We start from the raw sequence: 20,230 nt of genomic DNA, 5'->3' as shown, positions 1-20,230 counted from the left end.
GCATCCCTCGTCATACCTTTGCGCATCTACTACGCGTTGCATGTACGTTTGTGTACCGAACAATTAGTATCGCGAATTAGAATATGCTGGCGATAAATTGCGCTAACGAACGCGATGTTGACGTATTATCGGTTAATCGTGCAACCATCGTCAATTTCGCTTGTTTCACATCCTGCAACGAACGAAGGAAAAATATATATTCAGAGTTCGAGAGAAGCGTGGAAAATGGGCGAAACAATTTTTCCTCCGCGTTTGAATATGGGTCAATGTTACGATAAGGAGGGCTATTTTCTCGAAAGTGTCTTTGGGTAGAGAGAACACCTAATTCGAATATTTATCGCAGGAGGATCGAGAATACGACGGTCCCGCGTGCCGCTTAAGGGTAGTTGTGCGCCAAGTTAAACGGACGAGGGACGGGAAGAGAGAAAAAGAGAGAGAGGAGAGATAAAGAGGGGAAAAAAGGAAAAGTTTCGTAGCATCTCATTAACGACTGCAAAGGGGTGGAACGTTTACCGGCTGCGAAATTAATTATTCTCTGAAGGTGTATCTATTTGCGCGAAGAGATTGGAGGAGTTCCCTTCAATCTCTCGGAGGCGAAGATCAAAGAAACACTTCGGTAAACTAGTAGTAGAAATTTTATTAAAAAAAGAAAAAGAAAGAAAAAAGGAGAAAAAGAAGGAGAAAGAAAAAAAACGCGTAAACACAAATAGAGTTGTTCGCGCAGTTTTTAAGAAAGATGAGGTTGAATAACAAATCTCGGGACGACGTTAACGACGATTCTGGCGTCTCGACGGCGATAATCGAATGATGACTCGTATTCTATCATATCTATCTCTTTATTTATTAGCTTTTATGTTGGTCGATACACACGCGTCTCGTATTGACGGTATTAAATACACGGCCTTGTATTAATTGCCTGTTTATTATCCTGATAACTGTTATTATCTCGTTATTGCAGCGCAATCATTGCCATCTAACCTACACGTTTCATTTACGCGTTCGTCCGTGTATCGACGTTCAACCGTTCATTTATCTGTGTTTGCCAAAGTAAAAGGCAACCTCGACGTTATTCGGTTAATCCTCCCCATCGATCATTCGATATTCGACGTTTCACGGAATTTCACGGTTTTCACGAAATTAACTTCCCTTCTTCTCGTTATCGTTACACATCGTATTTCCACACGGATATGATAGAATTCTCGTAGAATTTCTACTTGAAAATTCGATTTTAACGCGCTCGAAATTTAGATCTCTCACGCTATTCGTTCCATTCGTATTCTATTTATTAAAAATTTATATTTGGAATTTGATCCATTGTCGCCACGATGCTTGCTTTCCCGCGGACGTGGGAAGCGTTAGAGATTTTTCCTTCGATCGGGCGATTTTGAAAAATTCATTCGTCTCTAGGCGAGGAAAGCATCCTGTCACGGTTGACGTATTACTCGTCGCTCACTATCGAGCAAAGATTTGTCATCCTGTTTCAAACGGGTGTTCACTCCGGATCCGGAAAGACTTCATCGATCTTCAGATAGAATGTCACATCAGTCGGTCGTGATTCGAGCACGCGAAAACGGCCAATCGAATTACGTTCTTGAATTACTCATATCTGCTCACTGTTTGATCGGCCATGTACGAATCGAGGAAGAGAGCTTGAATTTTAATCCGGCCGGATTTGTTTCGAATACATCGGGGGGAGGGGGAGCATTTCGATTCCAATCTCGTGCATCGTGTATTATCGTCGAAAAGAATCACGTTTCCCTTCCCGACGATCGATACGATCGCTTCGTTCCGAGGAGATCTCGTAGACAATAGACAAACGAAATTGACTTTTCTAGTATTAATTATTCGCGACGCGAGGAGAAAAGAAACAAAACTACTCGCTTCGTTTTCATTCGCGGTAAAAAATTCGCCCTCCAAGGTTTTCCCCTCCACCTTTCCTTTTTTTTTTAAACGTTAGAATTTCCACCGTGTCAATGTTTTGCTCGATCGTGGGACGTTATCGTTGCGACGATTCCTGTGAAAACGGCGTTTAAACCTCGCTTCCGATCGCAATATCGGGAAACGGCGGCAAGGGAAAAGCATAGAGAAAAACAAAACGGATCCGCGCAATATCGCGAAACGAATATAATCGCGTTCGGTTTAACAACTCGTAACGTTTCTGTTAGTTTTGTTTTTTTTTTTTCTTTTTCGGTCCCCGTCTCTCGCCACTCGCCCGCGAATGCATTCGTATCGAGGACGAATCCACGGTCCCTCGGTATTTAAATCGGTTATTGAAGCTCGAATCCACGCGATCGCTGTCCGATCTTGGCAACCCGATAATTATTCCTGTCTCACCCGCCATCATGATCAATCTGTCTTTCCGACTCCGCGCGCGCATGCGTGCAAATTTGTACATTTAACCACGATTTCTTTATTAAGTTGGGGGCAACCGATCGACGGGATTTTTCCGTGTTTCGATTCGATTCGACGGGACATGGAAAACATACCGTTGCTGGATTTCCAAATCGATGTCTGCCATTTTTGCCCGTATTTGCCACACCGACGAGCGTTTGCCACATCGCGATTCTTTTTTCCCTTTTTTTTTTTCACCCCCCGTCAAGCTCTCGATGCTCGTTTCGCGGCCTGATTTTAATTGATTTCGAGCGACCGATCGACGATCGGTTTTAACGCGCGCGGATTTGCTTTCGTCACGTGATCCATTCGCCGTGAGTTGTTTATTGGAAAACTTTTTAAAAGAATCTCGCGGGTATTGCGTATTTCAGTTAAGGATCGAGTTTTTATCGCATCATAGTTGGGAAAATCGCTTTTCCCCTTCTTCTTCTTCTTTTTTTTCTTCTTCCTTTTTCAACGAGATTCAATTAATCATCGTCGTTTGTAATACACGGTAATTGATCCAGAACGGAAAACACGTTTTCACGGCGCGGAAAGATTAATACGTAATGCAGAAATAGTCCCCGTTGTTAATCTGTTTCGGTAAGCCGGTTTATTAAACGTGCGGTTATCGCTTCGTTAATTACGCTATTTGAACAACGAGCTTATTACCAATACCGGTTTATTGACGTTCTAACGTGGATATGTCGCGTATCACGCCGTTAATTCGAAACAACACCGCGAAAAACGGAAACGGTGTCGATATTTCGCGTCATCGGAATAGAAAAGCCATTTTCGCGAATGTGAATGAATCTGTATGAATTCTAATCGTTTCGTAACGTAAATAGTTGTTATACAACGTGTAATGATATAATGTTAAAATATTCGGCGCAACGATCTTGAATCAACCGGCAAATGAAAATATTACGCTCCCTCGAAAAAACGGCACGCGTTACCTTCGTTCCGTTCTCTCGATAAGCTTTAATAAACTCGTTTCGCGTTTTCTCCACCATTATATCCTCCGTCTCGAAAATGTGTTTTACTATTATACTCCGGTGTACTGGTTTGTTTTATGCAAGTTCGTGCATCAGATATCTGGTTACGGGGTAGCATGTCCAAAATTTTTGGGAAAAACCGTATCAACGTTACGGAAGAAATATGTAAAGAGGGAATAAGAGGATAATACGAGGAAACGTTTCTTCAAAAATATATTTATTCCGGTCTCTACCATTATAAGCCCAAATGTTAACGTAACCGGAGATAATTTTGGAGCGGAATTGTGGAAAAATTCTCGCCGATGCGAAAATTTTGGGAAATATCGTATATTTTTCCCCACCCCCTCTCCCCCTTCTTTTCGACCGGTTCTGTATTTCGTCCAATTGATACCGCGATAATAAATTGCTTTCGACTGCATCCAGTATCGGCAATTTTACGTTTTAATCATATCTTTTTTTCTCTCTCTCTTCTCCAACCTATCGGGATTATTTCGTAGCGAGGCAAAACGAATTAATCGAGTAATACAATATATCAATCGATGACTCATTGTAACTCGATATTTGCACGGAATACATATGTTACTTAAATTTCACACGTTAAATTTTCTATAAAATCGTTGGCTACAGATTTAATTAATTCTGTGTGTTTAGTTTTGTTAACGATGAAATTGGATATTAATGATTAACGCGATATATCGATATATCTCGTCCGATATTAATTATTCCGTAATTTTCGATATCGGGGGAGGAAGGAGAGGGAGAGGGAAAGAAAGGAAGGAAGGGAAATCGGGCGAATTTTTCTTTTTCCCGATCGATCTCTCCCCCTCTCCTCCCCTCCTGACCCTTCGATAAATCTGATTATTTCCACGATACAGTGAATTAATTTTTCGTATCAATAAACTCATCAAACGAAAATAATATTCTGCGGTAATCCACGAAGTTTGCAAACTTGCGATCCCGCGTATATATATATGTATTTACCTTGTTTTTCAAAAACAAAGAGATCCGTTTGCATTGAAACGTGCGATGAAACGTTTGTAACGTTGCCGGCGAAAGCAGTATAAATATTAGCCGATCATGTGATCGAGCTGTGTTCATTCGGTAAAGCCGGTATCAATTTTCTAAAAGCAAATGCACACCGAGCAAACTCTTTAACGTTTGTGCCCGTAATTTTAGCCACAGGTGGTAATTCCACCGACGTTAGTTCGCCCCGATTGTATTAATGATTATAATTAATCGGATCAACGCCCCCCTCTCCGAGTTTGGAAGTTGCCCGAAAAACGAACCAGTCCCTCTCCCCTTCCTCCAAACAGAGAAGACGAAAAAAAGATCATACCATTACTATTATTATATCCATCCGAATATAAGAAGCAAAAACAAGGACGCGAGAACGTAAGGCAAGAAATTCTATCTATATTAAAACCGCATCTCCTCCTCAACGTTTCACGAACAGAAGAGCAGAAGCAACGTTTCTCCTTTTTTTTTCTCACCCTCCCTGTTCCAATTTCCTTACTAATTGTCCTCGAAGAGCAAGAAGGCGATAAGAAATTCCATGTATAGCAAATTAATGCATCCGTTGCTAAGATCAAATATTCAGTGGAGGAGGGGAGGGAGGGAATCTCTCGCAGCTAATTCCATCAACTGGGACCGTGTAACGCGCTAATTGCCATTGCGATACGCATGGGAATGGAGGGTATCGGCGGGGGCTGGTTGGGCGCGCGCTAACCATCGGCGGCGCGTTTGTTAGCGTCGTGTCTTCGTCGTAATCTTCCTCGTCATAGTTTCTCGCGAATGCAAAGTTTGTCGTGGGTACACATACACAAGGCGTCGACCAATCCCGGCGGCGTTGACAGAATTTATAGGGCTGAGCTCGCGCGCGCGTCCGCTCAACCTATTTTCCAGGTTGCTCGTGCGACGAACACAGGGAGAGGGAAAGAGAGAGAGAGAGAGAGAGGGGGAGAGAGGAAAGCTTGGTGGACGGACTGCTCGAGTTAAGCGCGATTGTACACTGTGTTCCTTCCGGTGCTGCAATTAGCGCCTCCTTAGTTGGCTGCGTCAATCTCGTGATGCTTGGTGCCCGGCCGCGGAAAACCGGCCGTGCAAACCATTCTTCTCGCTCTCCTTCATCTTCTCGCTCTTCGTTTCCCTCTTCCTTTTACGCCTCCACCCTTCGTTATATTCGGGCCGTTTACTCTCGCGAGCTTTAACATTGCCCCGGAGGGACTCGTTCCGTTTGGACACCTTCCCTTGGATTTTATGTCTATTATCGTTCTTCCCCCCTGGTGTTTTCCGCTAATGCGTCTTCCCATGTTTCAGGAAGGCAAAAGTTATAGGAGAATTGGATATACGACGGGATAAAGAAGGAAGGAGGGGAAATATCGTATAATATGATTAATATACGGGATATAGGCGTAAGATTTTTAATTTTAAATCGGAGAAAGACGTACATTCTCGAAGAGTGACGGAGTGGAAGGTCTCTTCGCTTGGCTTGCTTCTTCCCATGGCGTTCACCGCTGACACGCGGAAACTGTAGACTGTGAACGGCTGCAAATTCTCGATGTTGTAAGTTGTATCGTTGTTCGGTGTTACGATTTCCTCCGTTGCGTTCCATGCTCCGCCTACCCCGGTCCTGGAAACAATTGCGCTATCGTTAGTGAAGGTCGTGCGAGCGCGGGCGTTGATTTGACAGGGAAAACCGGTAGCATATTGGTGGAAGCTTTTGTTGTTTCGCCCTCGCGCTTTTTTTTTCTTTTTTTTTTCTTTTTTTTCCAGTAGTAGTAGTAGTAGTAGTAGTAGTATTTTTATAGAGTAACCGTGTAGGGAGAAGTTTCGAAATATATACGGACTGTTATACACGCAACTCGCCGGCTAAAAATATTCTTTCTATTCCGATAGATATAGGGGGAATAAAAACGGTTTTTTCAAAAACCGTGCCCACGTTATCGACCGTCTATATATATATCCTTCGGTCCTTTGAATGTCGCCCCTCCCCCTCCTTCGCATCAGGGATTCGAAAACACCCCTTGCAAAGATAAAAACCAGGGTTTTCCGGGTTTACTATTCCGGCCGAATTATTACTCGATATCATTGGAAATATCGTAACTCGTGACGCCACGTTTCGCGGTTGATTAGAATTCAATGGTTCGTCGACCAGAGAAACCGACGACGATTGTATTTAGACATTAATGGGTCGCTGACAATCCGGATGTATCCTGGCGCTCGCGGATCGGATGCAAATCAACTGGTGCTGTTGGACCCGGCGCACCCGATTAATTAATGGGAAACGGTTTGCCTCGAACGAACAATACAATTTTGCCACGAGCCACCGGTTCCAGCTAAGTTCCGATTACGGAAACATCGTTCGACGTAGAGTAATGAGCGGTCGAAGACGCGACACCGCGAGGCCGCTTGCCGCGAGATTTTACCCTCCTCTTCCACCACTCCTCTCTCCCTCCCCCCCTCCTATCCCTTCTAATTAATACGCCGCCATTAATTGTCTTGCTATGGAAAGTTTCTGGCAACGAGTAATTGCCACAGTTTTGCTCCACTTTTTTCTTGCTCCCCTCCCTTTTCGAGAGATTGGTCGCTCCTTAACAATTAACAAGCCGTCGTTCGAAAAAGGTCCGATTAAATATCGCAACGAGGTCCTTTTTTCAAATCGAAATTGCGAGACGGGTGACGGGAAATTATTCGATTTTCGAGGATATCTCGGTCGGAAACCGAGTTCCGATCGTTTGTTTGAATTTCGTGGTCTTTGATTCGGTTGTTCTGCAATGAAATTTTTATTTCCACTTCACGTTTCAAAGGACCGATTTAATTAATTCGTTCCGTCCGAGAAGAATATCCCGGATTTTCCACTTCGTTCATCTTGCATTTCCCCTTCCGTTCCTCGTTATATACGCGGTATTCTAATTCTTCTAATTGAAATCTCTGCGTAACATTTGTCGAATCCCCTTCTTTTCAGAATTCGCCGCATCGCGCGAATTTCGTAACGAGCACCGCCCGAGTTTTTCTTTCCTTCGTTGTTCGTTACGTTTCATTCGAAATTCGATTTCGGGAGAGGGGAAATCCGAAAATTGCAAAAATTTTTATACATCGACTGATTTTATTCGTTTGCGTCCGACCGTAAGTTCAAAGCAATTACGGATCTTACTGATATTCAGTGGAAAAATATTTTTAGAAATATTTTTTCATCTTTTGGATTTAGAGTTGTTATTCTCGAGAATTTCCAGTTGTGTCCCGAAGGTATTTCCCCTTTTTTCTTTTCTTTTTCTTTTTCTACTACTACCCTATTTCGAGTTAAAATTAATATTTTTCGACAAACATATTATGCGTTTCCAACGTGTTCGTTTTTTTTTTTTTTTTTTTATAATCCCGTAACGCGATATATGTTTTCAAGTTGGATCTAGTAATGGAAATTGGAACCACGTTTATTTCAGAAACATGATCATTGAATACGGTCGATGGAGCAGCTTGTATTAGCTTCACGGTATATTTACATTTCCGGTGATTCTGGATACAAGCATCGCGTGTAGAAGGCTGTATTGGCAACTTTCGAATTAGTAGCTACCAATGAAATTTGGAAATACGTTTGGAAACATACGCTCCCTGACAGTTTACCAAAATGGTTGATATCTCTGTATCAACGACATTACCAGTTTATCAATATCGATCATTTCTAGAGTGATTCGTGTTTCCGAAACAATTATTTAGAAAACATTGGGGATCCATTAGTGCGTCTAATTGATAAAAACGACGAGATCCGATATTACGATATTGTCCACGCAATCAATTACAATTTTCACCATTATTATACCGTTATTCCGATGTATAAAAATTCATACCGATCCGGAGCGGTGACGTTTATTTTTCCATCATTATTATTATACTTTTAAGAATAATACTCGTTGATATTTCAACCCGTCAAAAATTGTTTAAATCGGAAAGTAGAATTCGAAAATGCTGGAATTTCCCGCCAGATTTATTTATGATACTATCTGTTATCTTTAAAAGTTGTTTCCCAAAACAATAGTTTAGCGACGAGAGAAACGGAGGGAATGGAATTTTACCCTTTCCTTTACCCTCCGCGCGATCGTTCCATCAACGTTTCGAAAAAAAAAAAAAAAAAAAAAAAAATGAAATCGGCGCGGCACGACGGGCTGGTAAAAATCGGGCATAAAAATTATTTCCAACTCGCGAAGGGAGTTCCCGCGGGAACGGCGCAAAAAAAAAAAAAAAAAAAAAAGAAATAAAGCCGATAACTCGTTTCCAATTAACGTCACTCGGCCGCCGTTTATTTGCCCCTTCGATTTGCTTATCGTTTGTACAAGCAGATCATTTCAATTTTGGTCACGCTCGGGACACGATCATTCACTGGCTTTTCCGACCGTGCACGAAATCGATATCGTTGTACTACGTCGATTTAAATTCACCAGGACTGTTTTCCCTTCGACTATCCCCCTCTCTAACCTCCCCTCCCTCGCTCGCTCACTTGTTATTAGATCCGCGTTTATCGGCATCGACTGTGTATATCGATTTCGTTATCTATCGTGGTCCCCTCCTGACAAAGGAAAAATGGAAATTCGATAAGTCGGTCGGTACGAAGCACGAGCACGAGGGGAGGAGGGAAATTTTTGAGGAGAAGGAATGGCGAAAACTCGAAATTCGTCCCGTTTCGATAAGTTCTTCGTCCACTGTGGCGTGGAAGTGACAGTTCTCGCGCCCACTTCAGTTTCGCGCTCTTGAAACTCTTTCTGGCCGACGAAAAGTTTTACCCCCGAAGGGATACCCTCGGTCGTTTTCCAAGAAACGAGTCATCGTATCAGAAATTTTGATTCGTTGATTCCGCCGTGGCCGCCAATCCAAACAAATCGCTCTCCTTTAACTTTTCGATCAACGAGCATTTTCCATAGGAGGAGAGAAAGAATTCGTGGAAGGAAATAAAAGATTCTTCTTCTTCTTCGCGAGAGGATTCGCATTTTCATGGGCCGAGCATGACGATTTCGAATTTCGTCGTTTTGGCCTTTCACGAAGCTGGAGTTGAAACGGCGCGTGAAATTCGCCGATTTTATAATATCGGCCCGCTTTTTATCGAGAGAAAGTTGAAATACACTTTCGCGAATTTCTCCTACTTTTTTCCCTACCTTTCATTTCGAATTTTTTTGATCTCTATCAAAGGGAATCGAGTTGTCGATTTCACTTGAAAACGGGAATAGAAACGAAAGAGAAAGAGAGAGAAAGAGAATAATTCAGCGCCGTTTCATCCGAATCACCGGAGATCTAGATTTACCGCGGTCGTGAAGAAGAATCGATATTATATCATTGGCGCTGTTTTTTCCGTGACCCCGAGGAGCGTTATCGGGGGCTGTCCGCCCTTTACAGAGAGACACGTCGCGCAACTCGATATTGCGTGTATGGAAACTCGGTGTGTTGGTTGCGTACCACGGGCGAGAATAACACCATGCCCAGTAGTCTTTGAGCGTGATTATCATAACGACGATTGTGAAACTCTGCAACCTGTTTGATTCCGTTCGAGAAAACTCGTTTCTCTTCTTCTTTTTTTTTTCCCTCGTTCCTTCTCTCTCTCTCTTGCTTTCATTCTCCCTTCCTCTTTCCCTTCCTCTTTGCCTTTTCTTCTTTTCTTCCCCAGTTATTCGACGAATATTGCGTCGGAATCTGCGCGAGGAACAGGTTCCTCGACGACAGAAAGGAATGGAACGAAAGACGTCGATATTAAAAGTGACCGATATTTGCCTCCCCTCGGAAAATCCTCGGCATTCTCGGCCCGTTTTGAATCGGCCTAATACCCTGATTGGCCATTGATATCGGCCGCTCATGTGAGCGGCAAATATATCGTCAATTCCCGGATGATTGTTGCGGATTTCGAAGAACCGATCGAAATACCGCATCGGGTATGAAATGAATTTTAGCCTACACATCGGGACGCACAGGGGGAGGAGATCGTCATCCTTCTCTATGAATGCGATGATGACAGAGAAATTTCCTATTTTCCCGTCTCGATTCAAACGAATTATCCTCGATCGAGCAAAGATCCTTTTTTTTTTTTTTAATCATTCATCGAGAATGAAAAATGTACACGGCGATCTTATTAATAGGAATCACGATAAAAACACGGAGAGCGCGGAATAAAAGTATTCGCGAGTAACGCGATCTTGCCATTTTTCCCCTAATAAATTGCGACTTTTTTTTTTTCCGCGTCGTCATGTCTCGTTTCATTTCGGATCAGCTCGGATAATGAAAAAGATATTTTGCGACGATTAATGAACGGTAAAGATTCGCGCTCGCGTAATTTAAATTTACCCGAATATATCGCACGAGGCTCGCGCGTTGCCCAGATTTTCAACTCCTCTCTCTCTCTTTCTTTTTTTTTTATTCCTTTCAATCTCCCACACGGCCGGGAATTCAAATGCGCGCAAATCGTAAACACTTGGGATAACGAAGAGTTTTCACGGTTGTGCGTGGACGGACAGTTATGGAGTTTTATAAAAATTTGTGAAATAAAAAAAAAAAAAAAAAAAGAAATGAGAGCGATCCGTCGCCGCGAGACATCGAAACACTTCGCCACCCGAAAACTATATAAAATACCACATCTTCTTGTTCCCTTTGCGTGACGTATTTTCGCTCGTTCGGTAACGCCATTTTTTCATATAGAAATTCAAGTAGCGAAAGCAAGAAAAAAAAAAAAAAAAGAAAAATTCACACTCGACCTGTTTTTCTATTTCTCCATTTCTCCAGTAACGTTATTCACGCGTGAAACGTAAAACAGATATACGCGTCCACACACGTGTATTATATATTCGGATATTTTCAAGCTATGCAACCGCGAGACAAGCAAAAACTCATCGAGTTACAGCTAAAACAAAGAGGGACTGGTTATGGAGTAAGAGCGATGAGAGACAGAGAGAGAAAAAGAAGAGACACGGCGTTTCCCCTCTTCGAATGTCCGTCCGTGCGTGGAGCGCGATGGAACGATCCACCCCTGACGAACCTCTTCCCCCTCCCCTTTTCCCCCATCGTAATACTCGTGTTATTAAATCATTCCACGAACGAAACGATCCATAAAAAATAAAACTCGATGTATATCGAGACACAACGGGGGAGGAGAGGAACGGTACTACGAGCGCACTATATCATCATTGACAACCATCTTGTAAAAATAAACTGTCCCGCGAGCGCCACCTCGCGTAATTCATCCTCTGTGACGCGTTGACGCCGCCCGTCTGTCCTCTCGTCATTCTCCTCGCCCCAGACAGACATTTTTTAACAATTCCCTTTTCAACTCTACCGTTCCACTGGATTTCGTTTTCGTTGTAAATTGTCAAGGTCGGTTTCACAGAAATTTTCAATCTTTTTCGCCTTCCTATCCGTTTTGTCGCGCGACAAAACAAGACGAAAATGTTTAAACAGAACGAAATACATAATTTAGGAACTTTGATTAAAATATCGAGATATCGATTTCGATCGATCTTTCCTTCTTCGCACAATCAAATAATACCAATGTTCAGGATTCATCTTAAATAATATATTTCGATATGTTCGTTTCACACTTTCTTCTATACAAATATATCCAGATAATAGATATATCCAAAGGCGAATAAAAGAGTAAGATAGAAGAATGATACTCGTTCGAATTACATTATACACACACACGTGGCGAGAAAGACGTAAAACGCGCGACGTTGGCCGGAAACAGGCCGGCCATGTCGTGAACGTATTCCACTTGCCAAAGTTCGGTTAACGAGCAAATCACGTTACACGTGATATCGCGTTCTGAGAACACTATCTACGGGGGTTAGCCGTGCTACATTAGCCTGGGCAATTAATTAAGTTACAAGCGGTTTAATGGGGATCCAGTTATCTCTTTGATTGGCCCACCTCCCTCCCCTCCCCTCCCCTCCTCGCGCGCCCGCCGAATTTCTCCGCCGCACTTATTTCCGATCTCCACCTTCCTGCGAAAGGTTCCCCTCCTCCCCTTCTTCTTCTTCTTCTTCTCCGCCTTGGTGAAACAAAGAGACCGAACTCGGGGAAACTCGGGGGGCCGTCTCGGAGATAGAGAGAGCTCTGTAAATGATCTCAATTATATTCTTAGTTAACCGTTGGAGAACAAGCTTCCAACCAACCCTCTTCCTTTACTAGTTGTCGCGCGTGAAACGTCCTTTTCTCGCGTTAACTTTAACCTAAGCGCGTAGCGTACTTGTTTGAACGTGTTAACTATCTCGACTACTGCACAGTTACAGATTTTTGAATGAAAGAAAAAAATAATTTCTCCAACTGTAATTGATACGATGAGACGAAGACTCGTTAATCGAATGAAAGGAGAGGAAAAAAGTTTCACGGGATCTAAGCTTATATCGGCGCAATATACGTTGTTTCTCACAGTCGAGGTAAAGTTTTTCGAGGGTTTAAAAGTTTTGAATATTCCAATTTAACATATCATTATCGTATTTAGAGGCTGGGTCTTCGTCGTTGCTCGAAGGTGCATTCGAATGCGATGCGTTGAATGATGTTGAATCGCGGGTCGGGTGAAACACGGATAATTATAGAAGGCGAAAGGCGGAACGGGCGAGGTTTTGATCGACTCGATCGGCTTTTCGAAAATCGGTGAATTTCAATCTGGCCGACTGCTGATTCGAAACGCACAAGTTGGGACGGCGCGCAATCCCGATTAATAACCGCTTTTGTTAAATCGTTCGTATTTTTCCCACGGACGACTACTTTCGTTCCGCGCTCCCCGCGTTGCCCGACATTGGATAATTATTTCGATTAAATGAACAGTGTCGAGCCGCACAAGGGAATCGTTTGGAAACATGACAGCTCATTAATTACATAGTGCGTACGTTCTATTAAAATTGAAATCGTTTCGCGTCGAACGACACGCCGACAGAAAAAGGGAAATATCAAATCATCGATACGTAAACATATATATATTTCTGAATGGAAGCGCGGTGCAAAATTAAAATAATTAAAATTAACGAGAACCGCGTTTCTTTCTCTCTCTTTTTTTTTTTTTTTCAGTCCCTTGACATTTCAAGAAAAACACGGTTCCCATTGTTGACGCAAGAATTAAAGGCATTGGAGCGGGGGAGAGAGAGAGAGAGAGAGAGAGAGCGAGGGAGATCGGTATGGGACGACGCGGTAGCTCGATTCGAGTCTCGTCACGGTGGCTGTCAGGGATTTGTGTGGATCTTGTTGCAGGGCGGTATACGTGGTAAACGTACCCGGAGAGATAGCTGAGCGACGCGCTGACCTCTGTATAGTCCACTGTCCACCGGCCAGCCAGGACCGCTGTTTATGCCAGCTTGGAATAGTAAATTGGACCGTATTATCTGGCCGACCGCGTATCGCGTTTCTACCTTCTGTTCGAACGAATCAGCGGGACGTCAATGATAATCCTGCGGCAGGGTTCTAATTTTGAGTGATGAACGCGTCACGTTTGTCCGCAACCCTTGTCCCTCCTCGCATAACACGCGAAATCTATTTCCGCGCCATGATTTTCATTTTCTCCCCCCCTCTTTTTCTTCTTTCCGCGAATTCTCTCGATTGGAGAAATTTTGAGGGATACGATTTTTTTTCGATATCGAGAGATTTCGAGAAGTCGACGAATTTCGAATCGATTGAAACGTTCCAAATTTACGTCCCACAATCTCGATTCGTCGTAAATTTCATACGATACGAGTTAAAAATAAATGAAATGGTCGTGACAGATTCTATAAACGAGGAAGAGAAATTTATCCTCTTATAGAACGTCATCAAGAATCAAGAAACTTGAGGAACAACGATCACCTCGAAGATATTAGATTTCGAGTCGGTAACGTATTAGGAAAATATTTGTAAGGAAGCGGTATAAAGTGCTTTCGAACGTTGCTCTTTTTTTTTCTTTTCCCTTTTCCCTCTTTCTTTTTTTCTCCCGCAAGGTATAGTTCGAAACGGATTACGGTGCAATATCTCATTGGTCGAATTCTCGGAATAGCGCGCAGGGAAGGAGCGCTAAACATTTCCAAATATTTGCCGTTCCGAGTCGCTACGAGATTGGAACCGGCGGGGTAGCTCTGCTCCTCTGGAGGCGAGGGAGGGATATTTTCCGACGAAACGAAATCTAGCGAAAGAGACCGGGAACGGAGGGCCAGAAACGTGGGAATAAATTCACCGTTGATCCGAGCAATTATTTTCGCTTCGAACGAGCTTCTCTCTTGTTTTTCGTTGCGAAAAAGAAGGAAAAAGAAAAAAAGAAGGAAAAAGAAAAAAAACAGCTCGTTACAGGAAAGTAACGTTAGGCGTTTCCTGTTGCCCTTCCATCCGAAACCGGCTTGACGCAAACACGCCGCCATTGAACACCCTAACAAAGATATCGTTCCTCCCCATTTTTACTCCCTCCCACCCTTTCGATGGTAGCAAAATAAAAATTGGTTGTTTCTGCAGCGTTGCGGATCGTATGCATCCTATCGATACGATTTACTCTTCCTCTTTCTCTCTCTCTCTCTCTCTCTCTCTCTCTCTCTCTCTCTCTCTCTCTCTCTCTCTCTCTCCTCGTCAACTCGTTTCGACGGGCTTAAAGAGAGGTAAAGAGAGGGAGGAGCGTCATCCAAGTCCCATAGTTTCCTCCTCCCCTCAATCAGTTATTCCACGCGATCGATCGATCGATTCTTTTTTTTTTTTTTTTTTCACTCGCCACGGATAATTGTTAGTGTTTGCGGTCGCCTCATGGATCCCGCGAAATCGCGTCGAATGTTTCGCTTTCGACTAGGTTGAAACCGTTCGCCGGAACCGAATCTCATCGGTGGGGCGGCAAAAATAATAGGCGGTCGAATAGAGTGAAAAAAAAAAAGTAAAAAAAAGGAAAAAATCGGAGAGGAAAAATCGAACGGAAAATCCAATCGAAAGTGGCGGAGGCGTGGAATTGGCGGCTCCGTTGTTAACCGAACCGAACGTTTCGACCCGGGCGGCGGCCGCCGGGTAGAATTCGTTAACGAGGATTGTTGCGGATAACCGACGCCTTCCCCTCCAGCCCAAGGCGATGTTCCCTCTTTTCGAGAAGTTGTTTCGTCAGCTGTTGTTTCTCCGCGGAAATAATTCCCTCGCGCGCCTAAGGCTTCCCCCGTTCACGCGCCCCTCCATTGTTTTCCACCGTGAATAACGAGAAATATTCATTCTAATGAAATTTGGATTAAACGGATTAAGATCGTGGAATCGTTCAATTTGAATAATCCCGGGGCGGGAATCGATCGACGCGTCGAAAAAAATTTTCCTTTTCAATCTCGTCGTCCCTTGATGGAACGACGAGAGAATTTTTTTATTGAGAATACACGCGAACTACAGAGAATCGTTGTTGTTCTCGAGGAGGAGGGAAAAAAAAAAAAAAAAAAAAACGGCGTGTAAACTGACGAATGCAATTTTGACGGAATTCACTTGGTGTGAATTGCTCGATTCTACATAACTCGAATAATTCAACGAACGAGTTGCATTATTACGTGGATATGGGATTCCGCGGGATTGTACATTACGGGGAGGGGGCGAGTTTCTGCGATATTTACGATTCCGTAACGCGAATCCCCCCCGATCAATTATCGCCAACGTGATCAATCGTTTCGATCGAAGGAGATACGCGTTCGAGAAATTGTCGAAGAGATTGTTGCGCGAATTCGTCTCCAATTTGTTTTCGAGAGACGAAAACAAAGATCGTTGCAATAGAACGATATAATTATACAAGAGACAGGAAAAATTACGATTCGTTCAATGGTATTTAATTAGAAGTGCGGAAATTTTATATACATTTCGATAAAAAATAATAAATTATTTCGTATCGTTATAATTATTACTCTTGTTATCGTGTGTAATGTAAAATAATATTCGTATTATATCTCGATTTTTCATTGCACGCTACCCGTACTAATTTAAAATAATTAATTGGAGGGGTCTTGACAATTTGATTGAAATAACCTCGAAATTACGCTGTAAAATACGTGAAAATTTTAATTATTAGTATATTTTTTCTCATTTTTTACTTCACCGAATCATCAACTAACATTTTTTCGTACATCAACGCCGTTCGCGCGTACGAATTAATTATTAAAAAAAAATACCACAATTTACTCCCTTTAAAAATGAAAAATTCTCCCACGCAACAACCAAGGTTCGTACGCGCAATGACGATTCGTAATTCTCGTGTTTCGGGATCTCACTGGTATTAACTCGATAAAGAACCCGCCATGGATATCGTACGAGGCGAGTTTGAGAGCCTCGGTTATATATCTTCGCGCGAACGAAGCCGAGCCGAATATCTGACGCGCGCAAAATCTCCAGTGGGAGCGGAGATAGCGATTACAGTTGCTGCGGGATCGCGCGTGGTTCTTGACCGGTGCGGGATACGCCGCATCAAACGTGGACCAGCCAGTTGCCATAACCGGCAGTCGAAACACCGGGGATCTCGAAGCGCTATCTCGAACCTCTGTTTCGCATCTGCTCTAATAACGTATGGTAACGGCCATCCAGTTGACCCGTGTACACATACGCGCACACACTCGCTCCACCCTCGTGTCGCGCGCGTGTCCATCGTTGGTTTGCCAGTGTGATTTACCGTCCTCGAGCGCGACGATACGTCAGCGAACGACATCGACGCCGGGGTTACACGCATTTTTTCCTCGAATAATGGGAGGAAAAAAAAAAAGGAGGAATCGATCGAGTTTCACTATCGTTGCACGAATTTGCGAATTTTCGCGTTTATCGTTTCACGTTTCCAACGTGTCTTCTTCAGTTTCTTCGATTTCTTCGGGGTTCTTCGATCGATTTCTGCACTCGTTGCATCGGACGGGACGCAATTAGAGAGTGATACGCGTGTAATTATACGCAGGGGGCGGCGAAACGGGCGGATTCAACGGGCGGTGACGTTTTCGAAGATTTCGGGATTAACGGTGGGTGTGGTGCTGGAGCCGATGAGGGAGGGAGGGGGATTGGAGCGGTGTTTCGGTGTTCGTTTGACTTGTAAATCGCTGAAAGCACCGCTCGTGTTCGAGCCGCCCCCTTTTTGCCCCGTGATCCCGACAAAGACCTCTCGCTCTATCAAAATAATGAAACGTAACGCGATCCACGCCAGAGGACAGAAATTTCTGTCCTCTTGGTTTTGGGGCGGGGAGGGGAAGGGTACGTACGTTTCGTCCGGCGTGAAAATAATTATTTAATAATTATTTAAACCGGAGTGGGAACGTTTTCGTACACGCGTGTGTGCGCACATAGATGCCGAAAACGGTGGCGGAGGGTTTGCATTTTTAATTTCTCGTACGAGGGTTTGATCGTACGACGACGTGCCATCACAAAGGGCGGTTCGAAAACGTACGAAGGAATAATTTCGTTTCCTTTGTGCGCTGTTTTTCCCCCGATTTCGCATCGTTCTTTGACGTTTAGTCGTTTGATAGCGCGTTTCGTTAAATGTCGGTATAAAGCGATATTACGAAAAAAAAAAGAAAGAAAAAGAAAGAAAGGAAAAACAATTAATAAAAAATTCTATTATTCGAAACGCGCGTGAAAATACGACACAAGGTATTACGATAAATTATTTCAATCTGTAACGCGTGAAAATAATTAGCGGCAAATACGTACGTACATGTGCGTGGAGATCGAAAATAGGCTCGATCTCTTCCTCTCGAATAATCATTTAATCCTCGTCGTATCATTCTCGAACATTCGAATGCTGTCTCACAGAGAAATAGTACGTTATCGCAAGTGGAAAGGGTTCCAATTCCCTGACGGAATCACCTGGAGTGGATAGAAAAAGGTGTCAGGTGTGTCTCTCGTCCGACAATTTGGTCACGAGCCTATTATTCGCCTCTTATTCAATCTCATGAACCGTGGCTGAATAAATCGGCGTCGTTTCCTCGTGAATCGCCACCTCTACATCTTTCTTTCTTCCCATTTCACGGGTTCTGCCCGCCTCCCCCATCTCTCCCCCAATCCCTAACCTTTCTCACCATTATACCTGCAGAATGCGCTCGATTCAATTCGAAGTGGCTTCCGAGGATGGAAGTAGCTCTTGGAGATATATTAAGGACCTTCGAGGAAGTTGATCGAACTCCTCTTCCTTCGATTGCCTAAAATGATCTGTGAGAACGTCAAAGCTGGGACGAAGACTCAAAGAGGAGAGATTGGTTCTCGCGAAGCATCGTCGTCGTCGTCGTCGCGAGCGTCGCGCTTCCCGATCGATGAATTAAATCGTGAAAGGGGGATTGGGTCACGACGTGGAATTAACATCGGCGCCGTCTCTTTCTTCTTGGAAGCGGCGAGCTTCCAAGTTTTGCCATTATTGTTCGTCGGAGGTTAATTTTCACGGAAGGTGGTAAAATCGATCCGCCGATACGTTTCGCGAGATACGAGAACAATCGTCACATTTCCAACCCGACATCTTCCTCGACGCGGTCCAATCAGTTTTAAGCTATTACAAGTCACCAGCTATGTTTCTTTTCTATCTTTTCTATCTTCGCAAAGTGAAAAGGAATCGAGTAAGGAGGACGTAGATTTTCTGCTATCAGATATTTGACATTTCGTCAGATGAGAATCAGGATCGGGGGAGAAAAAAATGGGAAAAGGAAAAGGAGATTGTTTTCGGTCGATGCTTAATTTGGAGAAGGGGGGGGGGGGGAAGGGATCGATTAAAGAAAGAAGGAAAGAAAAAGGGATTCGTGGTCGAAGGGAATCAGGGCTAGAAAACGAATAAAAAAGTTTTTCGATTCCGAAAACTTTTTACGACTTCATTTTTACTATACTGCCGATCGTATCGATAAATGAAAACTTGGATGATTAATGTCGCGGTCATTTATCGTTACGAAATTAGAACTTTTCTCTCGATATATATATATTTTTTTCCCTATTCTCTTTTCTCAATTTTCCCTCGTCCCGAATCGAATCGATTCTTCGAACCCTTTGGAGATTCGATTCACCGATTTGGGATAAAGTTGTCCGTTTCGTCGTCGAGCGAGCGGCGAGGATAATGGAATTAAACGAAGAAGCAAACGAGCAAAGTTCTCCTTCCCTTTTTTTTATTTTTCGCACGGAGGCGTTGCGGCACAATTTCACGTTCCGGCCTCGTCGCGGCATGAAAGTTAATTGGCGGAACTGGTGTCACGCGGCTGTCGCGATTTTGACGCTTTATGGTCGCGAGGGTGAAAAATATTGGCGTTCGGAACGATCGAGCGGCCCGTGTCCCGTGGAAAATAAACACCACCCGGCGGCCGCAATACCTCGTTATTTAATTGTTTCCGCATCGGTCTGGTCTGTTAGTCGTCGGCACGGGTTATCGCTCCGGCTCTTCTTCCCAAACGAATACGTTCGATTCTTCTAATTGGACAGCGAAACGGTTTAATCGAGTCGGTTACAGAATGGAAAAGCCTGCGGTGTTGGAAGAAAAAGGAAAATTGAAATCTAGATATGAGGGGGGAGAAGTGTGTCTGTGTGTGTGTGTGTGTGTGTGTGTGCACTCCATTTTCGACGAGCGTCGGCCATCGAAGGGAGGGGGTGAGAGCCTCCTGGAATGCGGGTACCGTTCCGCCGAGTGGCGCGGACGAAATTAAAGGAAGCAATCGATCAAACGAGAATTTGGCCGCAAAACCATTCCGCTAAACGGGCCATCGTGTTTCGTTCAATTTTAAGTAATTCTTCTCCCGACCGGTTGGCTGCCAACTGAAAATTTCATCGGCGGATTAATCCCAGGGTAACAACCGGTTGGTTGAAGAGGAGGAGGAGGAGGAGGAGGGGTAGACGAGATCGATCGGTCGAGATCGGTTTGATAGCGGCGCCGAGGCCCTCTGCGGCGTTATTTAACAACGACGACCGAGGAGATGGGGGGAAAGGGTGGCCAG

General features: G+C 43.7%; 1 protein-coding gene across 2 annotated transcripts in view; it reads right to left on the bottom strand.

Moving 5' to 3' along the window:
- The window catches only part of LOC725294 (tyrosine-protein phosphatase 99A), a 318,555-nt gene that overhangs the window by 38,084 nt on the left and 260,241 nt on the right, over positions 1 to 20,230 (bottom strand). For both annotated transcript variants that reach the window (XM_026439116.1, XM_026439117.1), the window contains exon 4: positions 5,813 to 5,994. In XM_026439116.1, the coding sequence (XP_026294901.1) occupies positions 5,813 to 5,994 (182 nt within the window). The remainder of the gene's footprint in view (positions 1 to 5,812; positions 5,995 to 20,230) is intronic.

This window comes from Apis mellifera, linkage group LG2, assembly GCF_003254395.2.
Source record: "Apis mellifera strain DH4 linkage group LG2, Amel_HAv3.1, whole genome shotgun sequence".
NCBI lineage: Eukaryota > Metazoa > Arthropoda > Insecta > Hymenoptera > Apidae > Apis > Apis mellifera.
Note: the sequence above shows the minus strand (reverse complement) of the source record. Positions and strands in the feature narration are given on the sequence as shown.